The 26528-nt window shown below is 36.2% G+C and overlaps 1 protein-coding gene across 2 annotated transcripts in view; it reads left to right on the top strand.

Annotated features, from left to right (window-relative positions):
- The window catches only part of LOC150109287 (sortilin-like), a 508125-nt gene that overhangs the window by 117763 nt on the left and 363834 nt on the right, over nt 1–26528 (top strand). For both annotated transcript variants that reach the window (XR_016549652.1, XM_090406996.1), the window contains exon 5: nt 1874–2047. Coding sequence is in view for 1 of the 2 variants with exons in the window: in XM_090406996.1 (XP_090263122.1) it covers nt 1874–2047 (174 nt within the window). In the remaining variant the exon portion in view is untranslated. The remainder of the gene's footprint in view (nt 1–1873; nt 2048–26528) is intronic.

Here is a 26528-nt window from a genome sequence, read left to right as displayed (position 1 = left end):
GGTAGTAGACAGATCTGGAGCTAGAAGGAAACGTCATCAGGAAGGTCGGTGACTTTAGATACTTAGGTTCAACAATGAAAGAGAATGGTGAAGCTAAGAAGGAAGTGGGATGCAGGATGGAGGAACTGGAGAGAGAGAGATGGCTGGAGTGCTATTGCGATAAGAGGGTGCCGATCAATCTAAAAGGCAAAATCTACAGGACATTAGTGAGACCAGCTGTGACAAATGCTATGGAAACTGTGGCCCTGAGGAAAAATAACATCAGCAGGATCTTACGACCCTTCTTAAGTGGGAAAAGCTGCAGAAGAAGAAGAGATCATAACATAATCAGTAACTGATTGCAGTTCACAGCAGAACTCTAAACTAACAGAATTAATTTTCTTCTCTCCATTCATTCCTCTGCTATTGTTCCTTGGATTAGCTTCTCTCTGTATATTACATAAAGAGCCTGATTACTGAGGATTTTTCTGATGTTTTGATTACAGAAGAATGAAGGAAACATGAAGTTGACTGTTCCTGGTATAGTGGGATTCGATTTTACTTGGTTGGTTGGTTGGTTGATTGGAAGAAGGCACAAGTTTAAAGATTTAAAAAAATAATAATAATAATAATGTTTAATTACTTTGTTTTTATTTCTTCCTGTAATTTTGACTAGTAGCATCAAATCAGGATGACATAGATTTAAAAAAACTGTACAAAATAAAATAGGTTCAGACTGGCAAACAGTATGATGGCCTTAAGTTAAAAACATAACGTTTTGTAGATAAAGCATTCTCTTCAAGAGAATAACAAATGTTTTTTTTCTTAAAACTGTTCCTGTTGCAGGTAATAGCAACTTTCCATAAAAAACAAAAATGATTTGTGAAGGATGGACTTGATGGTTTCTTCTGTTAAATAAACATGTCTTATAGATAAGCTTATACATTGGTTAGACACTTATTTTTTTAGAAAATGACAATTTAAACTAAATTATTAATTATAAAAACTTTAATAACTATCTATATTTCAGCAATGTTACATTGCCATCTTCAGAGATTACAAAACAACGATATGTGCATGCTGGCACTCACACTAAGCAAATGAGACTGAATAAAGGCGACTGAAGTTGGTCCTAGAATTCTAAAAGGTTCCCCTAGCAGGTTAAATTGGGTTGTCTTGGCCATTGGACTAACGATCTTAGAATTAATGCTCTCCAAATTTGGGGCAGTCTCATGCACCCAAATTTGTTGAGGTTTGGGAAGTTTTTCAGAGCTGAGGTTGATTCAAGGAATAATCTTTTGTACTTGTTGTGGTGTAATAAAGTGGCCTTCTTCCAGCATATTCTGTAGTGGGTGTCCAATGCATGGTCAGCAAGTCCTGAGTGGCAGTGTTGGTGGAACGGATGAAGTCCTTGTGTTCAGATATCCTGATGTATTGACTGCCTGCTAAGGGACACCTTTTAGGCCTCTAGGACTGACTTCAGTTGCCTTTCTTCAGCCTCATTTGCTTAGTGTGAGTGCCTGCGTGCACATACCGTTGTATTGTAATCTCTGAAGATAGCAATGTAACATTGCTGAAATATAGGTAGTTATTAATTAAAATTTTTATAATTAATAATTTAGTTGACATTGTCATTTCCTAAAAAAATTAGAAGTATAAACAAACAAATCATATCTCATAGACATGTGCATGCCTCAAGATTACTTTGTTGTTTATTTTATTTTATTATTTTTTTTGCTTTTCTTTGGTGAATTGCTTATTCAGAATAAGAAAAGAAATAGCTTATTGTAGTGCAAAAATCAGATTTGGTGTCCATGGTTTCCCATTCATATTATACAACGGCAATACTTTCATTACTTATAATGAATTCTCATAAATTTTGTTTTCTTTACAGATATTGTTCGTGGGCTCTATTTTACATCTAAATCAGACAGCATTAATGTATAGCAAGGATGGTGGAAGAACTTTGACTCCTAGTGTAATGTCATTTGTTTTAAGAGATTCTGTAATTCATTTCCATCCAAACAGTGTAGATTATCTTTTGGCTTTAACAAGTAAAGAATATCAGGTAAATTTAATTATCCACGATCATCATAAAATATAGAATTCACTAAATATGGAGCAGACGTATTTTAAATAGAATAGTAGTATTTTTTATCACTTCAGTAGCGACAGAATGACTATGAAAAACTCATATCGAGTTTTATGATAAAATATTAACTAGAAATGCAGGTTTCTCAAAAAAAAAAATCTGAATTTCTAGTTAATAGTTTGAGCAAATGCTTATAGCCAAGTTTTGTTTTGTCTCTTTTTAAAAATGATTTAAAAATTATTTATTATGAGTTTAGATATTAGACCTATAGATATTGGTTTAATTTCTAACACATAAAAGATGCATGATGAGAAAATAACTGAAAGATCATGGAAACTTATTAACAGCACATAGTAGTTTGGCGATATCTACTTTGGATTTCTATAAAAAAAAATCCAGAATAAAAAATTAAGGAATGATCACCTTCCTTATCATTAAAATGATGAGGGAGGCACTTTGCAGCCATTCCTGAAATCTAAAGTTGATACTAGTAAATAGATTTTACTGATTTCTAATAGTAAATGGTACCTCATTTGCAGTGTATTTCTTTGCAAAGTATTAATATGCATAGATGTATTGCATTGGGCATGAAAAATTAAGAATTGAAGCTTTCCTTACTTGGATATGAAGAACATTATTTCCACTTATTTCTGAAATCAACTAGGTTTCATTTAGTTTTATGCCAGTTTGTTTTTATTTTATTATTATTACTATTATTGTTATCTGAAACCTCCAAGGAGTCAAGGACTCATCGAGAGAGGCTATACATCACCCGAACCAGCTGTCATACCTTCCCTTAACAATTCATTCCCACTAGATGCACTCACTATCCCTTAAAGGCAAGCCCATCCACTCACTCACTGCTCCATGAGAGAAAAACCTAATCTTGTCCTTTCCTTACTGTGAACAACTTAACTTCCATGGATGCTCCAGTGTTCTCTTCCTATGTTTTATATGACAAAAAATTTCATTAGATGATGTCATATAACACCCATTCAGAAGTTTATAGACCTCTATCATATCACCCCACTTTCTCCTGTTAACCAGAGTCTGTAATCCACATACTCACAATCTGTCTTCATAATCTACATCCCATACTCTGATATATATAATCTTTGTGGCTTCTTCTGTGAACCCTTTCTTGAGCTTCTCTATCCCCTTGGAATCCAGGAGACCAAATCTATGCACAATAATCCAGGTGCGGTCTTATTAAGGCCTTATAAAGAGGCAAGGTGATTTCTTTATCCTTACACATCAAGTTTCGCTTCAACATTGCTCTATCATATCACCCCACTTTTTGTTGAACTCTGAATGATCTTGTGACTTCGTTTCAAGAGGTCATACAGATTTCAACAAGTGCACCTTAACATATTAAATTGTTCACATTAGAAAATACTTGTATTTTGGTAAAGATACAGATAATATAGTGTTTAAAGTGTAAAATATTAAAGTATATAAAATATAACATTTAGAAAGAATCAGTTTAGAAATTATAGAGATGCATATCAGTTTTGGAAGTATATTGTGTTATTTAGAAGTTTTTTTTTTTGAAACTATAAATCAGGATTCAGTATTGTAAAGTGTAACTAGATTTTACTTAAATATTCCACTGGTCTAAGTGTGAGAATGGGTCCAAAGGTTTGGTACGTATTAGTGTAAGCACCTGAGGCTGTGTGATACTAGGAGCAGGTGTGCTTAACAACAGTCACGTGATTTCCTGCTGCAGAAAAAAGTGCTGACATCATTCAGAGTGCGAGACTAACATAGCACCGCACAAGGTGTTTCAGGAGAGGATAGGGGGCGCTACGTGAAGAAAATATAAGGTATTGCAGGAGGAGGAACAAGCCTTTTTTTTTCGGAATCTCGTGGTCGAGAGGAGAAAGTCCAGGTAGCTGGTTCCAGGCTGAACGGCAGGCGAGGATGCGTGGCAGCGGGAGATTTGAATCGGGCAATTCCTGAATCTACGGACGGAGTTTCCAGCATGACACAGCCACCGCTTTCATTATAAGCTGAGTTGTCGTAGTTCCCGTGAAATCCTCAGATAACGAAGATAGCAAATGTGCGTATCGAGAATAGCCATATTGCAGATACAACACACCGCACGTTGTCCATAACAAAGAAGCAAGCCTCGGGTTCTTTCACGATAGTATCAGAGCCAGCAGACCCATTCAAAGCCATGTGAAGGTAATGTAAAAGTTTCGTTATTTATGTTTTGGAAGCCTGTGAGTGAATGAAGAAATTGTAATACAAGAGACTAGATAAGGCAAAACTATATAGACTGGTGACTTTCAAGGAATTGTTCTATTAGGCTTAAGCCTGAATTCAAAGTTGTTAAGAGGAGTCGCATACAGTGGACATAAGTATAGGCAGTTTGCCAAAATGAGATATTATTGGTTCTGGCATAACCCTGAATGAAATTAGTATATTTATTTAATAGTAATGTAAGATTGCAATCTTCAGTAGTGTGAGTTTTGTAATTAATTAATTAATATGTATTCATATTGTAGAATAAACATGTATTCTTTTTCTAAACTGAGTCTTTCTAAACTTGAGCCTGATTAAGAGTGTCAACTTACCACTCTAAAAATACGTACTTGTCGCGAGAGGGTAGAGTTAAAGTGAAATATTTTGCCATGAATGACTAGGAGAGTTAACGGGTAGTTACAAATCTGGATTATTGGAAGTATCTCCCCGAGTAGTATAATTTATTATCATAGGGCATAAGCTGGTGCAGTCATTAAACTAAATAAATGTGTTTATGCTTGAAAAGGAGATAGAACCCAAATCCAGGGTTGTGCTTAGAGTAAATTGGTTTGTGAAGTTGAAAGGTGCTTAATTAAGATAATTTGCATAAATGACGACGCAACACTATCCCTTAAAGGCAAGCCCATCCACTCACTCACTGCTCCATGAGAGAAAAACCTAATCTTGCCCTTTCCTTACCGAGAACAAACTTAACTTCCATGGATGCTCCAGTGTTCTCTTCCTATGTTTTATATGACAAAAAATTTCATCAGATGATATCCTATAACACCCATTCAGAAGTTTATAGACCTCTATCATATCACCTCACTTTCTCCTGTTAACCAGTCTGTAATCCACATACTCACAATCTGTCTTCATAATCTACATCCCATACTCTGATATATATAATCTTTGTGGCTTCTTCTGTGAACCCTTTCTTGAGCTTCTCTATCCCCTTGGAATCCAGGAGACCAAATCTATGCACAATAATCCAGGTGCGGTCTTATCAAGGCCTTATAAAGAGGCAAGGTGATTTCTTTATCCTTACACATCAACTTTTGCTTCAACATTGCAATTATCCTCTGAGTTGTAAATTACCTTCTCTATCCCCTTGGAATCCATGAGACCAAATCTATGCACAATAATCCAGGTGAGGTCTTATCAAGGCCTTATAAAGAAGCAAGGTGATTACTTTATCCTTACACATCAAGTTTCGCTTCAATATTGCAATTATCCTCTGAGTTGTAAATTAAAGATGCCAAGAAATCATATTCTTGGTTTCAAAGTTGCACATGCGGTAACTTCATGACTGGGCTACTTGTATATAGAGTCTAATGAACTTCATCACTTGATTTAGTATCCCATAATGCAAAGCACATATCCTTTCGGACATGTATGTATGATGCTATGCATTATGGAAAGGACCACCCAGACTAGTTTCAAACTTTATTAAGGTCTCATCGTTGGAAGCTGACCCAGAAGTGATACTGAGGTTAATGACGGAGTCATATTTCCATATAAAAATAGTCAAAAGGTGTCTTATTACTAAAATATTCTGGATTAGAGATAGATGTTGAAAGATTTTTCACTTGGTTATACCATTAATTAAATATGCCAAGAAATTATATTCTTGGTTTAATCCTTTATTCAAATGTGAGCAAACGAAGTTTCAGCATGAAGTAACTTCAGGACTGGACTACTAGGTGTGACACCTTTTCGCTACTTGTATATGGAAATATGATTTCTGCATTACTTCAAACTTGGTATCACTCCTGGGTCTGGCTTCCACTGATGAGACCTCAATGAAGGGCCACTATTCAATACTTTATTGAGTAATGGCCCTTCCCATAATGCATATCATTATACATGTCCTTAAGGATATGTGCATTGCATTATCTGGTACTAAGGCAATCGATGTAAAGTCACTAGCCTCTTTATACAAGTAGCCCAGTCGTGAAGTTTTTTCACACGCAAACTTTAATTACCCTTGGATAAAGGATGAAACCAAAATATAATTTCTTGGCATCTTTAATTTATAGTATAACCAATTGAAAAAACTTTTAACCTCTGAGTTGTATTTGCAACTTTTATTATGTGACCTTTGAACTTCAAATTCGTGTTCACCATTATGCCAAGATCTCTAGTCTTATCAGTTTCATGCAGCATAACTTCTACTGATATAATGCTGCTGGAAATCTCATCACGCCAAAGTGGTATCCTATCAAATGCCTTAGCAAAATCCAGCATTATGGTGTATCCATTCCCTTTTTCTGACTCAGCTGTAACATTGTTATAAAATATGAGCAAATTGCTAAAACATGACCTTTCTTGGGTAAACCTGTGCTGCTCCTTGAAGAGCATAGCTTGTTTGTCTGCTCATTTCTGTATGTGAGTTCTTACCAACTTCCTTCTCTAAAATCTTCACTGTTGCACCAGAGATACTGATAGGTCAGTAGTTAGACACATCAGTTTTTGCACCGTCCTTGTACAATGGAACTATCATACATTCCTTCCATTTTTGTGGAACTGTTATACATTCCTGCCATTTTTGCTGTATCCTTCCTGAGCTGAGACACAAGTTATACAAACATGTGAAAAGCCTAGCCAATTCAGTTGAACATTTCTTTAGCAAACATGCTGATATTTCACAAATTCTTATCCAGGTTGTGCAACAGCTCTTCATCCTCATTTTAATGTGCCTCTAACTCTTTATCCAATGTAACAGTAGCACTGTGCACCATATTATATACACCTGGTTGATATATCTTAGCAAATTAGCAAAGTGGGCACTCATGAATTGAACAATCTCATTAGCTTCTGACACTAGAGTATCATTGGCATAAGTTAAAGTTATTCTTCCACATTCAGTCTTTCTTTCTTTTGCTTGCAGCATAATGATAAAATTCTTTTGGATTGCCTTTACCTTGCATAGCCCCTCTCATTCTTCGATTTTGCTTTCTGCACAATACTCGTTACTTTTCAGGCCTGTGTTTTATATATTGTACATGACCCTTCCTGTTGTCTCAGCACTGCGTGAATTGACTTTGTTACTGTCTTCCTTTACAGGGTCTGCTAGTGCAACACTGGAAATTACTTATGAATCAGTAAAGATTTCCTTTTTGAGACTATTTACTATCGGATTATCAGAAGAGTCATTCGTGTCAAGTCAGCACACGTCTTTATCCTTCTTTCTTTGTCCATTTATCTTATTTCTATTCTTATTCACTGACTTGGTTCTTTTGTCAAACTTCACTGCCTGAGACTTTGAATTACTGCCACCATTTGGTGCATATTCAATTCCCATTAGGGAAATTTTCTTTTTATTGAAATCACAGGAGAAGTTGCATCTCTCCAGGAAATCCAGTCCCAAAATAATTTGAATGCTTATACGAGAGGATTTAGAAAAAATTAGTAATTCTTGGGAAACGCTCAAATTAAACCTACACAACTTAATATCAACCTTTTCTTTTCTTGGAATACATAATCTCAGTCGTTGAGATGCCCATTAGTTTGACTGGCTTTCTCAGCTCTATCACGTCATTCATGATACAGGTACTTACTCCCTTGAAAAATAATCTGGTTATTGCTAAGACTTGGGATCAGTATCCAGTAGGATTTTACAAGGTATCCCTTCTACTAAGCCTTGAGTGACTGTCAGAGAATTATCAGCTCTCTCTCTGATGTAGTCCTTATGCTTTCTCGGTTTATTTACTGAACCTTTTCTAGGGAGCATAATATTTGACTCATACCTTATTCTTCTGAGGGGGGGGGTGACTTTCTCTTCTTATAGTAGTTACTAGCTAAGTGCCCAACTTTGTTACAGTTGTAACATTGGGAAGGCTTTCTTCTGCCTTTCTCTTCGCTATTCCTCCTTTCCTAACATGAATTATATTGGAAGGTTCTTATATTGAGCTCTCCTAGATACGTAATAATAGCATCTAGTCACTCCATTACTGGCTGATGTAGCCTCTCTACCTCCTGCCTAATAAGCAATTTTAATGCCTCCATGTCAAAGGAATCAGTTAACTTTGGTATGGCCAATTTCTCTTTGTATATATATTTTTTATTTATTCGTATGATGATATAACAGTCGTGAGGCCCTTTTTACAAGGAAGTATGGCACCATCTCAATCCCTCCAAATTTTATCCGGGTTTGGGACCAGCATAGCTGATGAATCATGCTTATGGCTGGATCTTAAGTATTCCTGACTGTAATCCATGTGTTCACTGGGACGGTTTGCCTGCTTGTGGAAGGAAAAGCCCAGTATAAACTGGGGAGAAAAACCCTGCTGTCCACTCCCAAGACTGGCTAACTTGGCTATGTTTGAGAAAGATCCTTCAGCTCTTCATGTAAGTAACGAGAATTGAACCCAGGACACTCCTTTCCCAGGCATATGGTTACAAATCGCATAACCACTAGGCTGACCGCTTGGACCTTGTCTATAACCTTAATATGATCCTTATTCTCTAGGTCTACAACATTTTCTTCCCTTTGCTTTGGGGATTTTTCTTCTTTTAGCATATCAAGAACTTTCCTAGAGTTACAGGTAGAATCACCTAACTGTTTAATTGAATGTACTTGTTTGGAGGTAGAGGTGGGATGAATATCGCCACGCCTCTCTCTCTCTCTCTCTGACTGTGTGTTAACAATCCTTTAAGTTCTTTATTTTCTTTTTATATGCTGTCTCTTTTAGTTCGTCCTTTAATTCCAGTTGAAACTGATGGAAAACTGCCCATTCTAAATGCGGCTTTTCTTCCCTGTAAACACTCAGACTACTTGCAAGGGTTAGTAGCCTATTGTAAAAGTCTGTTACACTTTCTCTGTTTCCTTGCTCACATTTCTGTAACTTCGTGGGGCTTACGTTCCTCACCTTGGAATACTGGGATATTAAAGTATCCTTAAATTTAGAGTATTCCAGGGTGTCTCTAAGAATGGGGGACGAATGTAAAAAGTTCTCGGCCTTGCCAACCAGTTTGTTTCTAAGAAGAATCAGTAACTGGAAATCCGACCATCTCCCCATTTTTCTTAGCTCTTCCACAAAACTAAAATAAGAATAAATGTCATCATTATTGTCTCCAGAGAATGATGGAATAACAAGGTGAGGATTTACAGTCTTAAAGAACTCTTTGTCATCCATCATTATGTCAGTGCTAGTAAGTTCACAATCAGTCTTGTCGGTACTCATATTTTTACAAATTTCAAATTGCATAAAATCTAACTACCTGTTCATTTAGCTAAAACTATCTCAATCCATTTTACTTGATATTAAATATATGAATCTTATTCTGTCGGCTGCGCCATTATAAAATAACATTAATTATTTATATGATTTATGAAGAGCCAAAGGCTTCAATGCTTGGACTCGCTGAACTTAATATAGTTTCTATATTTGGCATGACACTCTTTGAGTTTCTTATTCAGCTGTGAAACAATATGGGATGTAATATCCCTTAATTTAAATAGTTAATTATTTAAATTTTATGTCGGCTGCACCTTTGTTAAATATTAACTTATTTTGACTTTGTTCAACTACACTGCTATAACAAAATGCCTCAAGGTGAATCTTACTGTGACCAATTTCTGTCCCCCACCTGCTATTAAACAAACTTTGTGTTATAAGTAAATTTAATGTATGCAGTTTCCCACTCTCATACAAATCAAATTAGAAATTTTATTATTATTATCTGAGATCTCCAGGGAGTCAAGGACTCATCAAAGGAGGCTGTAAATTACCCAACCCAGCTATCATACCTTCCCTTAAATTCATTTACACTCGATGCACTCACTACCCCTAAGGGCAAATTATTCCACTCACTCACTGCTCTCTGAGAGAAAAACCTAGCTCTTACGCCTTTCTTGACTGAGAACAACCTTAACTTCCATGGATGTGCCCCCCCCCCGTGTTCTCTCCCCGCCTTCCATATAACGAAAAATTTCATCGTTTGAAATGCTATGACACCCATTCAAACGTTTATAGACCTCTATCATATCACCCCTCTTTCTCCTGCTAACTAGAGTCTGTAATCCACATACTCGCAATCTGTCCTCATAATCTAAATCCCATAATCCGGATATAATCTTTGTAACTCTTTTGTAACTCTTCTTTGCACCTTTTTCCACAGCTTCTTTATCCCCTTGGAACTCGGGAGACCAAATCTGAGCACAATAATCCAAGTGTGGTCTTATCAAAGCCTTATAAAGAGGCAAAATTACTTCCTTATCCTTACATGTCAAGGTTCGCTTCAGCATAGAAATTATCCTCTGAGTTGTATTTGCAACTTTTGCTATGTGACCTTTGAACTTTAAATTCTTTTCCACCAAAATCCCTTGCCTCTTCAGTTTCTTGTAGCATAACCCCGCTAATATAATATGCCGCTGGATCTCTAATCATGCCAAAGTGCGCCATTTTCATTGCCCAGATTTCCAGTCTATTCAAATCATTTTGTAATTGCTGAATATCAGTAGCATCCCTGATTGCCCTGCCTATCTTCGCATCATCAACAAACAGTTGCTAATCTGATGATAGACCCTGCTTGAAGTCATTAATGTATAGAATGAACAATAATGGCCCAAGGACTGAACCCTGAGGTACACCACTGGTTACCTTAAATCTGGTAGATTCATACCCACTGTATACCACTTTTTGATATCTGTCTGTTAACCATCCCCTGATCCAAGTCAATAGATTATGTTCCAATCCCATATTCTCCAGTTTATGCAACAGCCTATCGTGTAGTATCCTATCAAATGCCTAAGAACAATCCAACATTATCATAGTGATTTTATTTTATTTTATTTTTTTTTTCGACTACTCCATCTAATTTGAGTAAATATTGTTTGAAAGTTAGGGTGAGGAAAAACAGGAATTAATCACCAAATATATCCAATTTCTCTATATGCAAGTCGTGACTATTCGTATTTCATATCTTATTATACCTGGTATGCTGTTTTTTTTTTTTTTTTGGAGATAGTGCATTAGCCAAAGAACAGATCAGGTAGTTACAAAACAAAAACATTTATTTTAAAACTAGACACAAGAAGTATTACGCTCAAGATATTGTGCAATTATCACACTTAACCCTCTTGCAAGTAGGTAATGCAACTTATATGACAAAACTCAAAATGCACACAAATACTGAGTTAACTCGTTAGGTATAAATTATGTACATACTTGCTCACTGCGTAAACAGGTTACCAAAATCCTTCCCTTACAGACTGCCTTAACAATTGCCTAACTATATGCAATTTCATAATATTACTGCTCCCAATATTATAACTAAGCACACAGTCATTATTTAAACTTACAAGTTAACAAACAATACTTCCACAGAACTTGTGGCTTAGTTGGCACCTGTTTGTATTCGATTTCTTGTAAGCATATTAAGTATTCCAAGCTACACTTCCTCAAAAATTACAAAAGTAGTGCCTACTTACAATTTTACCAAACAAATTGCAGCATACTTCATCAGGATTTTAGCATCTTCTTGGTTAACTTCTTTGCTGCTCAGGCAATCACAGGAGGTCTCTTGTAGATCTGTCCTCTGTTGGACAGAGATGGAATCAGCTGTAGTTACCACTAGGCTTGTGTGTAACTGCTCTCTTTCTGGAGACTAAAACCCGAGAGCCATCAACGAGGAAATCAGCCTACTGTGATCTGGAGATGAAGATCCTACAGCACTCGACAGGTAGAAAACCCACAATGGGAGAATAGCCACGATGGGAAGGAGAAAGCCTCAGTGACGGGAACAAAAGCCTTCGACGGCTGGAACAAAAAGCCTCAGTGATGAGCAGAGGAAAAGCCCAAATGAAGAGGTGAAAAAAAAGCCTTGGTGACGAGAGAAAAAAGTACTGAGCCAAGAGCCACAATCTTCTTTTATGCATAATGTCACTCTTTGTTCTTCATGCTGTCTCTTTGGGATTAGCCCTTTGCGATGACATCATTTCTGCCCATTCGGTCAACATCGGTTGACCTTGCAATCTTTGGTTGGTGTTTTTCCATTGCTAATCTGGCATAATCCCTACTTACAGCTTTACATACCGTCAATGTATATGCACTTTTACAGTAACATTTTATTCAGCATATCATATTTTAAATACTACTAAATATTGAGAAAAAAAAACTGGAAAATGGGTTGCGAAAAATTAGCAAAGCAAAATTTTTCAGCAAGAGATTTTTCAGTTTGTCTTGATAGTACATTTTATATATCTTTTCAAATCATCATTGTAAAAGAACTGAGATACAGTTCTTAGTTTCATGAATGAGAATTTCTTTATTTTTTTCATCCACTACTCTGGATCAGGGGCAGCTCGTGCATAGGCACTGCGGAACTGCAGCATCCCCAATTTTTCTTGATATATAAATATATTTATTAATTTATATATCAAGAAATTTATATTTATTTATATTTGCTTGTAATATTTAATTTTATCATCAATAATTCTATACAATTCTCTTATTTTGTATAAAAAATAATAATAATCCGTCTTGTAGCACTTAGGAGGGTGAAGGACGCTAGCAGCGCTGTGTTTACCACAGTGTCATATTGCTATGTGTGCAAGCATATGCACATCATAGTGAGATGCGAGCTATTAGCGTAATGCGCCACTGTCTGTCGCAAAGTTCCACTGTTGTTTATATGCAGTTTGCACCAGTAGTAGAGTGTTTGTAGTGCTTATTATGTTTACTCCGTCTCTTTAAATATTTGGACATTACAATTAAAGGATTTCATTGTAATGTCCAAAAATTGTAAATCCATTCCTCTAATTACAATTAAAGGAATGGATTTTATTTTTAAGTAATTTTGAAGTATACTAAACTATAATTTTATTAATAATAAACAATATTTTTTCATGTTTAATTTTTTTAAAATTTTTACCATAATTTTGATATTTTATCCAAACACGCATACACTGTACTTACAGTGTGTATGTATATTTCGAAAGTTGCAGCACCCCCACGATTTCAAACCACAAGCCACCACTGCTTTGGATGCAATTCAAGTCTTAATCATAGCTGAATAAGCCATGATTTTAATATCATATCACTCTATTTGTATGAAACAAATACATATAATATTCATAAGGCATTGCCATAAGAATGGTGCTTTTTGAATAAAATTATCAGGGCAGAAATGTTTAATTATTTGGAATTCCTCTTTAGTTTAGGAAGATGAAGAGTTTATTACGTGACAGATATAATATTTCTTTGAAATCTTTCTTATTGTGAAGGGAATCGTCTATGTGTGTGTGTAATATATATATATATAGTAACTATGATGTGTTTTGGTTGAATTTTTAGCAGAACATGGTTAAGCATTCTAAGATTTTGCTCTTCTTACTGAGGTATAAACAGAAAGAAACTTAATGCATTCAAATAAACCTGGGTTCTACCCTTGTAGCTAAAATTCTACGTTGATAAGGAATTAAATATTTACAAGTATTAAAATTGGTTATGAAACTGAATCTTTCAAGCCTTGAAAATTCACATGCAATAGTTCAACTGCATGTGTCTTATTTAAAATTGAAGCATTGCAGTTAAGTATTATTAGTAATATTTCCAGGTCTCAGTGGCATTAAAAGACTTATCATGGCAGATCAATCTCTGTGCTGATGTGATTTTATCATACCTAGATATTCACCACCTACTGTGGCAACACATTCTAGGTATTCAGCAATCTCCGTGCAGAAATATTACTTTTCATTCCTCACTTACATGACTTGTATACAGTTTCTAACAGTGACCTCATGTTTTACCCTTGCTTTGTATCTTGTGCTTTGATTTGATAGGATTCTTTCACTAACTGATATATCACAATCATATCATCTCTTTTCCTCATATCTTCTATGAGCTGTTGAGTCTGTATCATCAGTCTAACGTGTACTCACCTTTTTCCCTTCCAAATTTCCAGCCAGTCTTAGTTACTCACCCCTCTACACACACACACACACACACACACACACTCACACTCTCTCTCTCTCTCTCTCTCTCTCTCACACACACACACACACACACACACACACACACACACACACACACACACACACACACACACACACACACACACACACACATTTACATATTACTCAAAATACCTAGGTGACCAGTCTGTGCACAGATATCTTGATGTGGTCTTGAGCTCCTTGCAGCAGATAATTTCATTATCAGCTCCTTTTTTCCTACTTGTCATTTCCTTTACATTATGGCAAAAATGTTCCAAGTAATTTATCAGTGTATCTCCTGGACTTCATTTTCCTATCCAGCAACACACTCAGATCAATTGCCTCCTCAATCTCTTAGAGTGCAGTTCCACCAGTATAATATACCTCATTTTTCTTGTGGTTAGTGCAAGATTTTACACCTTTTAACTGCCCAAATACCAATTTAGATCCTCTTGAAACAATATCATATTTGATTTTTCTGAAATTACTCTCTTTCATTACCCACTTAGTATCATCAGTAAACACATGAATCGCTCTTTAAATAATTATAAACTATATAATTTTATCATCATCTTCAACATCCCATCCTTTACACTCCCTGAGGTTACATATCAGAAGATATGTAACTTCAGGGAATTTAAAGGATGTTATAATAGTACTAAATAAAAAAGTTTACATTATTACTGACTTCCTATTGACAACCTTCCTCCAAATGAATCTGTTATCTGTTGACTTCAATTTTTGTCACATCTTATATTTCTTTCTTCCATTATGGAATTTGAATTATAATTTCAATTTTTCCCTTGAAGTTAAATCACAATCTAGAGCATCCTGCTAGTCATATATACACAAACTGAAAGCAAGGCATACCTTGAATAAGCTTAATTCAGTATTAATTTACATTATCTAGTACAGTAGTCTTCTAACTCTTACAATAATTGCTTATACACAGTTGAGATTAAGGCACACTAAAGTGAGCTTATTTCGATATTACTTACACAATCTTATTCTATATATACACAAATACACTTGATGTACTTTCTTGCATGGGAATATCACATATTTAAGTACTTACAATTCTCTTCTTTGGTCAAGTCATTGATTATTGTATGCCCCCTAGGATCATTATCATGGTGGCACTGTGCAGCTCTTTCCTAGTGAGATGCTCTAACGATTAAGACAATACTTCTCAAGCCAGTGGATCCTGGTAGAAGAAGATTGAGAACCCTCAGACCTACGATGCTTCTCTTTTGATTACTGACAATGGACCTCATGTGGTGGCAGACCCAGGTAAGAGAGGATTGAGAGACCTAAGACCTGCGACACTTCTCAAATTACCAATGGATCTCACATGGCAGTGGACCCAGGTAAGAGAAGATTGAGAGACCTAAGACTTACTATGCTTCTCTTTTGATTACTGACAACAGACCTCATTTGGTGGCAGACCCAGGAGAGAGGATTGGGAGACCTAAGACCTGCAACACTTCTCAAATTACCAATGGATCTCACATGGCAATGGACCCAGGTAAGAGAAGATTGAGAGACCTAAGACCTACTATGCTTCTCTTTTGATTACCAATAATGGACCTCATGTGGCGGTGGACCCAGGTAGAAGATTGAGAAACCTAGGACTTATGATGCTTCTCTTTTGATTACTGAGAATGGACCTCAATCCTCGGTCCTCTTTCTTACCTGGTGGACCCAGGTAAGAGAGAGGATTGAGAGACCTAAGACTTGCTATGCTTCTCTTTTGATTACCGACAATGGACTTCACTTGGTGACGGACCCAGGTTAGAGAGGATTGAGAGACCTAAGACTTGCTATGCTTCTCTTTTGATTACTGACAATGGACTTCACTTGGTGACGGACCCAGGTAAGAGAGGATTGAGAAACCTATGATGCTTCTCTTTCAATTACCAACAATAGACCTCACATGGCAGCAGACCCAGGTAAGAGAAGATTGCAAAACCTAAGACCTACGATGCTTCTCTTTTGATTACCGACAATAGACTTCATGTGGTGGTGGTGGACCCAGAAAAGAGAAATTTTAGAAACCTAAGACAGAATCCGTCTCGATGTTTCTCCTTATAAAGGTCTGGACTTCCATTGTACACATGTGCTCATCTCTCAAAACTTCCATGTATGGTCATATATTGACATCCAAGCACAATGATGCATACTTTGTGCATCTTTGGAAATTGCCATATATAGACATGGGTTAACAGCATCATATAATGACGTCATGCATCACATTATTTAACAAATGCCCACTATTAAGTTATTATAAATACAAAATTATTACAGACAAAATTGACATTTCTTTAAGTGCAATCTCCCTGGAAAATCATGTAAAAACGATCATGACAAGTTACTTATCGTGAGAGATTTTACAGTATCATTAAAACACTAACCAATAGGGCCTATAATCTGTGTTCCGGTGAGTCCTGTCTTATAGCAAAACTGAATAATTTAAACCACACCTTATCTAATGGCTATGTCTCTATATTTGAGGCATTCAGACATAGAGGATGATGATGATGATAATAATAGCCATAGATATAATAACCAGAATTGTTGGCTTACTATGGACAGAAAAAGAAGATCCACGAACATCTCTCTTTGGAAACAGCTCATAGAATCCATTGGAAAAAAAGGCCACTGTGGTCCATTGCAGTTAATTTAAAAGAGAAAGACTGTTTTTGGAATCTGCAGATGTTCTCAGAAATCAACCTAATTTGAATAAATAGAGTTGCATTAAACTTCCCAAAATGTGGGAAATAGTAATACTTCAAGATCCCAGTTTACATCCTAGGCTGCCAACAGGTGCCTACAGAGGGTGTTCCATCTAGTTTTGTGTTGCCTTTGTGTGTGTGTGTGTGCGTGTGTGTGTGCGTGCACGCATGTGTTTGCTATGAGTCTCATATTGTACTTCCTGATGATGTCTCAGTAACCAAGATGAAATATTGCAAGAATTAAATATTATTTTTAATCTGTTCTCAGTGCTGTTTCCCTTCCAATAGCCATTCTTCCTCCAATTTGAGCATTTCTGGTTGAATGTCATCTATTTCATCTGCTTCTCCACATTTCAGTTTATGATGGCTTTTTATGTCTCAACTATTGATATGCACAATTAATGCATTGCTCTTGAATGCTTTCCATCACCATGCTGGCACTGTTTGTTTTATTTAGCAGTCTTTCCAAGTTATATATCCTCGATTTCTTTCCAGACATTGAGGATATATTTTTTCTTTAGTTTTCATGATCACCTTTCTTATTTTTGATTCATCTTATAGGTACTCTTTCCTTTATTCATAAGGCTTTTTAGTAGCCTCTGGAATATTTTTCCACCATTCTGATATTTATTTTTAGTGTTCTTACTGAAGTCTTTCATTACTTCTGTTTAGTTAGTTTGCACATTGCTTCACATTTTTGCATTTTTCTCTGTATTCTCTCAGAGCACATGCTGACCCACTTCATAGGAACTTTTGATATGCTTTCTTCTTTTTCTTGACTTCCTCCTTAACTTACTGAGTTCTTCATGGAGTTCTGACTTTTCTCTCCTTGCAGACAACCTAACCACATGCCTCTGACTGAATCATTGGATGTTTTTTTTTTCAGGATTTACCACTGAAAACTTCCTAATGTGATCTTCTTTTCAATATGAAATTCCATTTTATCCTACCCAACACTAAATGGTGATCACTTCCAATTTCAAATCTACAGTATACTCTTATGTCTTGAACCGGCATGAACATATTTCTATCAACAATAACATAGCGAGATTTTGCTATTTATTGTGTCTTCTCTCCATGTGAATTTTTGCACATCTTTATGTTGGAAGATGGTGTAATGACTAGTCCATGTCCTGAACATAAATCCATCAAGTATGAGGGTAATCTGAAAAGTTTTTGGCCTCGACCATAGTTGGAAACACTATTGGCTAGATTTTTTTTTTTCCTAAGTTGGTACATCTATCATAAGCATCCATGTGAAATTGCAAGTCATGCTATCAAGTACTTTGTTTTATACAGCTGTCTGAAGCAAAAGTGTTGTCTTTATCCCTTGAAATGGATAAAATTGAGTATTGTGCGGTTATAATATTCTTTGTAAAAGAAGGTTTAACTCCAAAAGAAATTAATTTGAAGTTCAGAAAAGTTTATGGGCACTTTTCTCCTTCATTTTCGACAATTAAGAAATGGGCTGCCGAGTTTAAACGTGGCCTTACCAGCCTTCAAGATGATCCACGTGAAGGACGTGCAAAAAAAGTGTAACAACACTAGAAATCATTGATCAAGTGCACGATATGGTATTGGATGACCAGTGATTCAAAGTGTGTGAAATTACTGAGACTATAGGCATTTTGAAAGAACATGTAGGATACATTTTGCATAAAGAATTGCAAATGAAAAAGCTTTGCGCAAGATGGGTGCCACGCAGATCAAAAACACACTCGCATGAAAATCTCTTGGAACGTTTTAACAAGAATAAAACTGATTTTGTGCATCGATTTATTACTATGGATGAGACTTGGATTCACCATTACACACCAGAATCCAAACAGCAGTCAAAACAGTGGACAGAAGCTGGTTGTTCAGTACCAAAGAAGACAAAATCTGTTCCATCAGCAGGAAGGGTCATGGCATTGGTGTTTTGGGATGCTAAAGGCATTTTGTTTATTAATTATCTTGAAAAGTAAAACAATAACTGGGAAATATTATTCTGATCTTTTAATCAGACTACACGAAAAAATTTGTGAAAAAAGACCCTGTTTGCAGAAGAAAAAATCATCTTTCATCAGGACAATGAACCTGCCCACAAAGGTGTTTTGGCAATGGGAAAATTATGGGCTCTGCACTATGAATTGTTAGAACATCCACCCCTCTTCCCCAGATTTGGCTCCCTCTGACTTCTGTCTCTTCCCAGAACTGAAACTCTTCCTCGCTGGTCAGCATTTTCTTTGAATCAAGAGGTGATTGCAGCTGTAGAGGGGTATTTTGCAGATCTTACTGAGAACTACTTCAGGGACAGGATAATGGCACTGGAGCATCACTGGAATAAATGTATTAGTCTTAAGGGAGATTATGTTGAAAAATAAAAATAATTTTGAAATCAAAATTCGTTTTTTCATTGTTAGGCCGAGAACTTTTCAGACACTACCCTCGTATTTCCATTATTGTTATCTTTGCTCTTTTCTGTAAATTTTCCCCAAATCATTTCTGTATGTTTGGTATTCATTTCCTACTGTGATGGTTAGATCTCCAACAAGTACACTTTTCCTTTTCTTTGTGTAAGCTGCCTTCTCTAATGCCTTGTAAACTGCCTCCACTTCTTCCTTAGTTGAACCTTATGTGGGATCATAGTTACAAATAAGTCTTATTGTCCAATTCCCTGTTGTGATATTTGCCTTTCTCATTTCCTAATACCTGCTTGATATTGTCTGCCATTCAAGAAAATTATCCTCATATTTAGTGTCGAATAGCTACTATTCATTTATTATATATTGATGATTCTTATGTTCATGGTGCCAGCCTTGAAGTCTGCTGATGTTGAGTTGGAGTTTATTCCACTTGCTGACTTTTTGCTGAGGTGCTTGAGGGTCAAAGCTGTATAACTGAGAGGAGACCTCCACATAGCCTTTAAAGGAATGTGGAGAACCGACCAGGGCTTTTGACCTAATGTCCAATCCTCACCTTCTCGTGGTGTGCAACCTGTTAGGTATCTACCTGAATACTGAACGAACAAAGATGGGTTGGCAATTTGGGATTTAGCTGACCAAATTGTATTCTTATTGGCTTAAACTACAATATTAAATGATGGTATAACATGATAGAATTTCATGCCGGCTGGGGTGTCGCCTAGTTAAACAAGACCGCTGTTGTTTTCGCCAGGGACCCAGGGCGAACAGTGAAAAGTCAGCTACTGGATCAAAAAACCTAAAACACACCCAGCTGAATATCACCAGAATTGAAGATCGGTACTATCAACATAAGAAGCCTGAATGGCAAAGAAATGGAGCTAACTGAGGAATTAGATAAGCACTAGATCGACATAATAGGGGTGACTGAAACAAAAAAGACAAAAACTGGTGAGATCTTTCGGAGCAATAAATACAAATATTATATTCATGCAATAACAATCAAGGAAACAAAGGAGTAGCCATAGTATTCAACACTAAATATAATTTAGTGTTGTTGAGGTCTCTTCAGTATAGGTAGAGATGACCTTGCTAATGCTTCTGCCTGGTATCCCCACTTGGGCCTGGCTCCCACTGAAGAGACCTCAATAAAGGTCGAAACTAGTGTGGGTAGTGGCCCTTCCCTTAATACATAACATTATACATATCCGCAAGGAGATGTGTTTTGCAATATGGGAGATACTGAGATAGGAGTGATGCTAGCTTGCTCAACCGTTGCAACAAGTTGCCCGGTGTTGCACTACCTTACTCCAGTCCTGAAGATACTTTCAGGCGCAAACTTTGTTTGCTCACACTTGGATAAAGGATTAAACTAAATTTATTATAGTCTAACCAAGTGAAAAATAAACTTTCAACATGTTCCAACATAAAAATGTGCACAAATTCACATGGAGAGAAGAGGCAAGGAATAAGAAAAGTCTCATTGACTATATTATTGTTGATAGTGATGTTTTCTCTCTGGTGCAGGACACTAGAGTGTACAGAGAATTTGAAATTGGAAGTGATCACCATTTAATTTTAAGCAGGATAAAATTGAATTTCATATTGAAAAGAAGAACATGTAAGAAAGTTTTAAAACGAATAAAATTTGAGCAGCTCTCAGATGTGAACTGTTGACTCAAATATACAAACATTATTGCAGAAAAAATGAAAGAGTTTGAGAACAGGAATCAAATCTTGGAGATTCAGTGCAAACTCTGAAGAAAACATTGATTCTGCCAGAGAGGCATGTGGTGAGGTTGTCTACAAGGATAGAAAAAGAAGAGAGCATATCAAAAGTTCCTGGCAAATAAGTCAGCTTGTGCTCTTAGAGAATACAGAGACAAATGTAAGAAAGCTAAACACTGTGTAAAACGAGCTAAACAAAAGTCATGGGAAGAACATAGAAAATAAACATCAAGAAGGTGGCAAAATATTCTGGAGGCTGTTGAAGAAGCTTAGGAATGGAGGAGTGCAGTATAAGGAGTTAGAGATGATAAAGGTGACATGAAAACGGGAAAAAAAGATATCCCTGAAGTATAGAGTAATTATTTTGAAAAATTGCTAAATGAAACAAGCAGTGATGACAGCACAGTGGTAAGAAACATTGACCATTGAAGTAGAAAAAGCCATCAAATGCTTGAAATATGGAAAGGCAGCAGGAGTAGATGATATTTGACCAAAAATGCTGAAGTATAGTGGTATAAAAGTCTTACAGTGGCTGCACTGCATAGTTCAGAATGCCTTAATAGAGGGACAAATTCCTGATGATTGGAGTAGAGCTCTCATAGTACCCATATACAAAAAGGGAAATAAAACTGAATGTGAGAATTACAGAGATATTTCCCTACTGAGTGTTCCTGGTAAGATATATGCAAGTATACTTGAGAAACGGTTGAGAAGAATTGTGAAAGAAAAGGATTCAGGTCAAATAGAGGCTGTCAGGATCAGATCTTCACTTTACAACAAATAGTCGAGAAAGCATGGGAATATAACAGAGATCTGTATTTAAGTTTTGTCGATTTGGAAAAGGCATATGACAAGGTGCCAAGAGAGAAACTATTCAGAACGCTACAGTTGTATGGTGTCAGTGGATTATTATGTCAAGCAATACTTAGTCTTTATTTGAGTTGTAAGTCAGCAGTTAGAATTGAAGGAAGTACACGGAGATGGTTTAATGTTAAATCTGGTGTCAGTCAAGGATGTACATTATCACCTCTGTTATTCATTATCTATATTGATTACATTATGAAGGAAAGTGGTATTAAACCTGATATTAAAATTGGAGATGTTAATGTCGGCTCCTTGCTTTATGCGGGTGATGTTATACTTCTAAATAAATCCGCTACAAGTCTGCTAGATTCCCTGACTAAATTGAATAACTGTTGTGATAGATATGGTATGAAGATCAGCAATAACAAGACAAAGATAATGAAAATAGGCAGAAGCATTGAAAATATCAGTTGCATTGTGAATGGAGAACCTATAGAACAAGTAAAACAGTTCAACTACCTAGGCACGATTTTTAGTGAAGATGGTAAATTAAATATCGAAATAGACAACATAATCAACAAAGCTGGTATGGTAGGAAGTCAACTGAGTAATTTATATGGAATAAGAGAGAAATTAGTCAAAACACTAAATTAGCTGTATACAAGACAGTGTTGAAACCAATTTTAACTAATGGATCTGAGAGCTGGATGATCAGAAGTAAAACACTTGACCAAAGACTAGAGACTGCAGATAAGAGAGTCCTGAGAAAGATTAGATGTGTGAACAGATGGCATCAATGGCAATATCATATTAAAAACGAGGATATTAGGAAAGAACTTGACATTGTCAACATTCAGGAATGCGTTAGCAGAGCTAATCTCAGGTGGTATGGTCACTTAAACAGAATGGGCAAGGAAAGATTAGCCAAACAAGTGTTCTCTGCCAGGTTGGCAGGAAGAAGATCCAGAGGGAGTACAAGATATAGGTGAATTGATACGGTAAAAATTGCCTTAGAAGATAGTTATATAAATATAAGATCTGACAATGTTGTAGCTTTGACATGTAACAGATTGATTTGGCAGAAAATTGTAGGTAGCAAGTTAATAATGATGTAAATTTTTCATGTAGTGCTATGATATCCTGTACACCCCCTTGAGGGTAAATGTCAGGAATTTGATGATGATGACTTTTTGCTGTTTTGTCTGGTTCTCTAATGAAAACAGCTGGGTTTTGTTTAACTGAGCAATGCCCAACTGGTATTAAATTTTGGCATATTGTACCATCATTATATATATATATCATTTATTATTCATTTATCATCATTTTTTCATTATCCACTATTAATTAACTTATATAAATTATATGGATGATGAATAAGTGATAACAAGTAGACAAACACAGAATTTTGTGGTTCTTTGCTTGTTATCTTTCACTTTCAAGACATGAAATCTCCATGTACATACGTCGCCAGCTGCAATCAGCCAGTAATTGCTGTAATCGTACTAGCAGTATTTTGGTCCATTAATGTGCCATTGCTACACAGTATATGGTCTCTCAGAGTCAAATGCCCCCCCCCCTCTGATTTTCTGATGGTATGTTCTGTTTTCACAAACAGAGCTCTGCTGAGTAAGTATTGTCACCTTATAGGCATGTCTTTCCTAGTTGGAGGAAACACCAACTAGATTTCTAGTTGATAGATGACTTTGTCTATTGAAATACCACTAATGTATTTATTAGAGGCATGAGGTTTTTATTGGCATATTTTGTCTCCAGAGTAAGAGTCCTGGTTTCACTTTCCCCTCCCATTCTTGCTATTTCATTTGATGCTTGGAGAGTCAGAGTATAGCAGCATGACTGTTGAGGTTATGCTTTGGACCCTGGGTACTTCCTGTGTGTGTGTGTGTGTGTGTGTGTGTGTGTGTGTGTGTGTGTGTGTGTGTGTGTGTGTGTGTGTACACACAAGTCTTGCCTGCTGTTCTATAAATTTCTGGAATTATTTCAACCATTAAAAATGACCTAGTAACCAAGCAGTTAAAAATCTCCCACAAAAAATCATTCAGTCTAAAAAGTTGCAAAAAAAAAATAAATATATACCCACCCCCCCAAAAAAAAATCAAAAATAACATCAAAATTTCATACAATGAAAGCACTTCCATATCCATTTCACCAGCATCTGGAGCATCACTAAAAACTTTAATAATGTGTGCCTTCACCACTGACATGTCAAAACCCAATCTTCTGTTTCTTACTGAACTCCAACTAGCATATAAAGGATATATATAGTGGAACGACGAAATCTTGAGTCAGAGCAGATCATATAGCAGGAACTTGACCTTTGACAAAGTATGCATGCTCTGAAAAAGCACATGTTTTGACCTTCTTACAGAATGCTTCACGCATGATGCCTTCTGTAAGGAGGAGGACAGAACAAATCAGTATAAATCTCATTCCCTATGGCACCATGGTGGTTGCTAGTTGGAGCAGATGTTAAGATTAGTGGAGCAGAAGAAATGGCAATTAGGCCATGGAAAAGAGGCACAGAAATTCTGTGCCTCTTTTCCATGGCTTAATTGCTGCTTCTGCTCTGCTCTGCTAATTTTAATACAACTAATTCTGCTCCAACAACTGAATAACGGAAATAATCATCACAGGAATGAAACCCTTCATTCTTTAGCTTGTTTTAGGTTGTAGCAATACAATCTGAAACAAGTGTGTGGCCAAATGCTTGTCTCCTGCTTAAATGACATATCCTTTTCACAACCTGATGGTACTGTATAATGACTCTCAAAGATTAGGCAGACCTCTTGGAGTCAGTATTATTATCCAGCTCTTGTATAGACAACCATGGCAAATCACCTCCTACTATAGATGTACCCAGTAGTGAAAGCATGCCTTAATCCAACCTTGTTCTTAAAAAAGGGAAGATAAAAGTCATCCATTAAACTATCGTTGTATTGCACTCACCTCAATACTCTTGTAAGTGGTGAAGAAGGTCCTACTAATTAACCGTCAGTTAATTAGTAGTTACCAATATGGATTCTGCTATTCTCATTTTATAGCAGTCCACCTCGCTAACTGTATTCACTTTTGGACATGCTGTGGAAAGTTGTTTATTATTTTAACGGTATAATAGAACACAGAAACTAAGTAAATAATTAATTTATTAACTTGATGCTGATATTTCGCTGGTGTTATAACCTGGTGTCATCAAGTTAATAAATTAATTATTTACTTAGTTTCTGTGTTCTATTATACCGTTAAAATAATAAACAACATGTTCGACGAACACATAAGTCTGTCCACACGTTTATGCTGTGGAAAGATTTGAAGAAAGTCATAGTTTGCTGTCTATTTCCAACACATTTGTTCATGTCTGCCATTGTGGTCTTCTTGCGATGATACCATTTTATGGTCTCCTTTCTCTCTGAGATTGAATTGACAGCTTCTTCTTTATTCTTTCATTGTGTATCATGATGGATGGCTTCTTCATCAGTTTTCTTTACCATTACTGACTTGCCCCCAGGATTTTGTGCTCTCACCCATACTATCCTTACTTAATGATCAGTGATCTGCTTTAACTAACTCAAATGCTAGCCATAGTTTTGCTGATGACATCATTCTCCATTCCTCTTCTTCATTTGAGAAAAGTTGCAGTACTCAAATCATTCAAGCTTTTAAGAACTTACATAAGCAATGCCTTAAATACTGATCTCACCATTCTGCAGGTACAGTTGAAGATAATGTGGTGAATTTTAGTGCTGTCAAAACATAGTTCTGTCTTATTCTCTGATTTGCTTCATTTCTTCTTACCTCTGAAAATGTTCTGATCCATAGTTAAGATCAGTTTTCTTATTTTGGGTGGACATCTAGCTTATTCTCCATACCCTCATCATATCCATGGTCTTTTCATCTTACCCCAAAAAATTCAGCATTCTTTTTTGTTCAAAACACTACTTCTCTCTGCACAGTTCCTAATGCTTTATAAATCCAGATCTTAATTACATACAGAAGAGGACAGTCTGTGTAATAGATAACATATTCACGCTCTCAGCCTCCCACTAATCACTTTCTCACAGGTGCTCTATTTATGCATTATGCCTTTTCTGTAGATATACTTTTCAGTGAAGCAATGCCCATTTTTTAATAGGTACTTTTATAGCCACTTTTCTCTAATCATATGTAAGAACATGTTCAGCCTAGCACTAGTCAACATCCATGCTCATTTCAGTATAGAACCAACTTCTCATCATCCTCTTTCATTCTCACTATTTTTATTATTTAGAACTGCCTTTGCCATTCTGTTTTTCCCCAATGAACCCCTTCCCCCCCATTTCAGTTTTCAAAAATCATGTTAATAGATCGCTTCTTTCGTCTTAAATCACCTACGCATGCACACACAGACACATACACAGCACTGTTATATTATAGATTTTGTGAGCTCTCATGTGATTAGCTAATATTTAAAAAAAATCTCCTCAGTTGACAATAATTGTCACCCTGTCATACGAGGAGTTTCCAAAAAGCAAGGTAACACTTTTTTTTTTTCTTAATAATGGTGAAAGAGAATGAGATAAAATATGGTGGACAGATAGACTCCTTAATAATAT

Source organism: Typopeltis vanoorti, chromosome 2 (genome assembly GCF_054136105.1).
Source record: "Typopeltis vanoorti isolate ZY-2024b chromosome 2, IOZ_Tvanoo_1.0, whole genome shotgun sequence".
In the NCBI taxonomy this organism is placed as follows: Eukaryota; Metazoa; Arthropoda; class Arachnida; order Uropygi; family Thelyphonidae; genus Typopeltis; species Typopeltis vanoorti.
The sequence above is the reverse complement of the archived record's forward strand: the minus strand, read 5'-3'. Positions and strand labels throughout refer to the sequence as shown.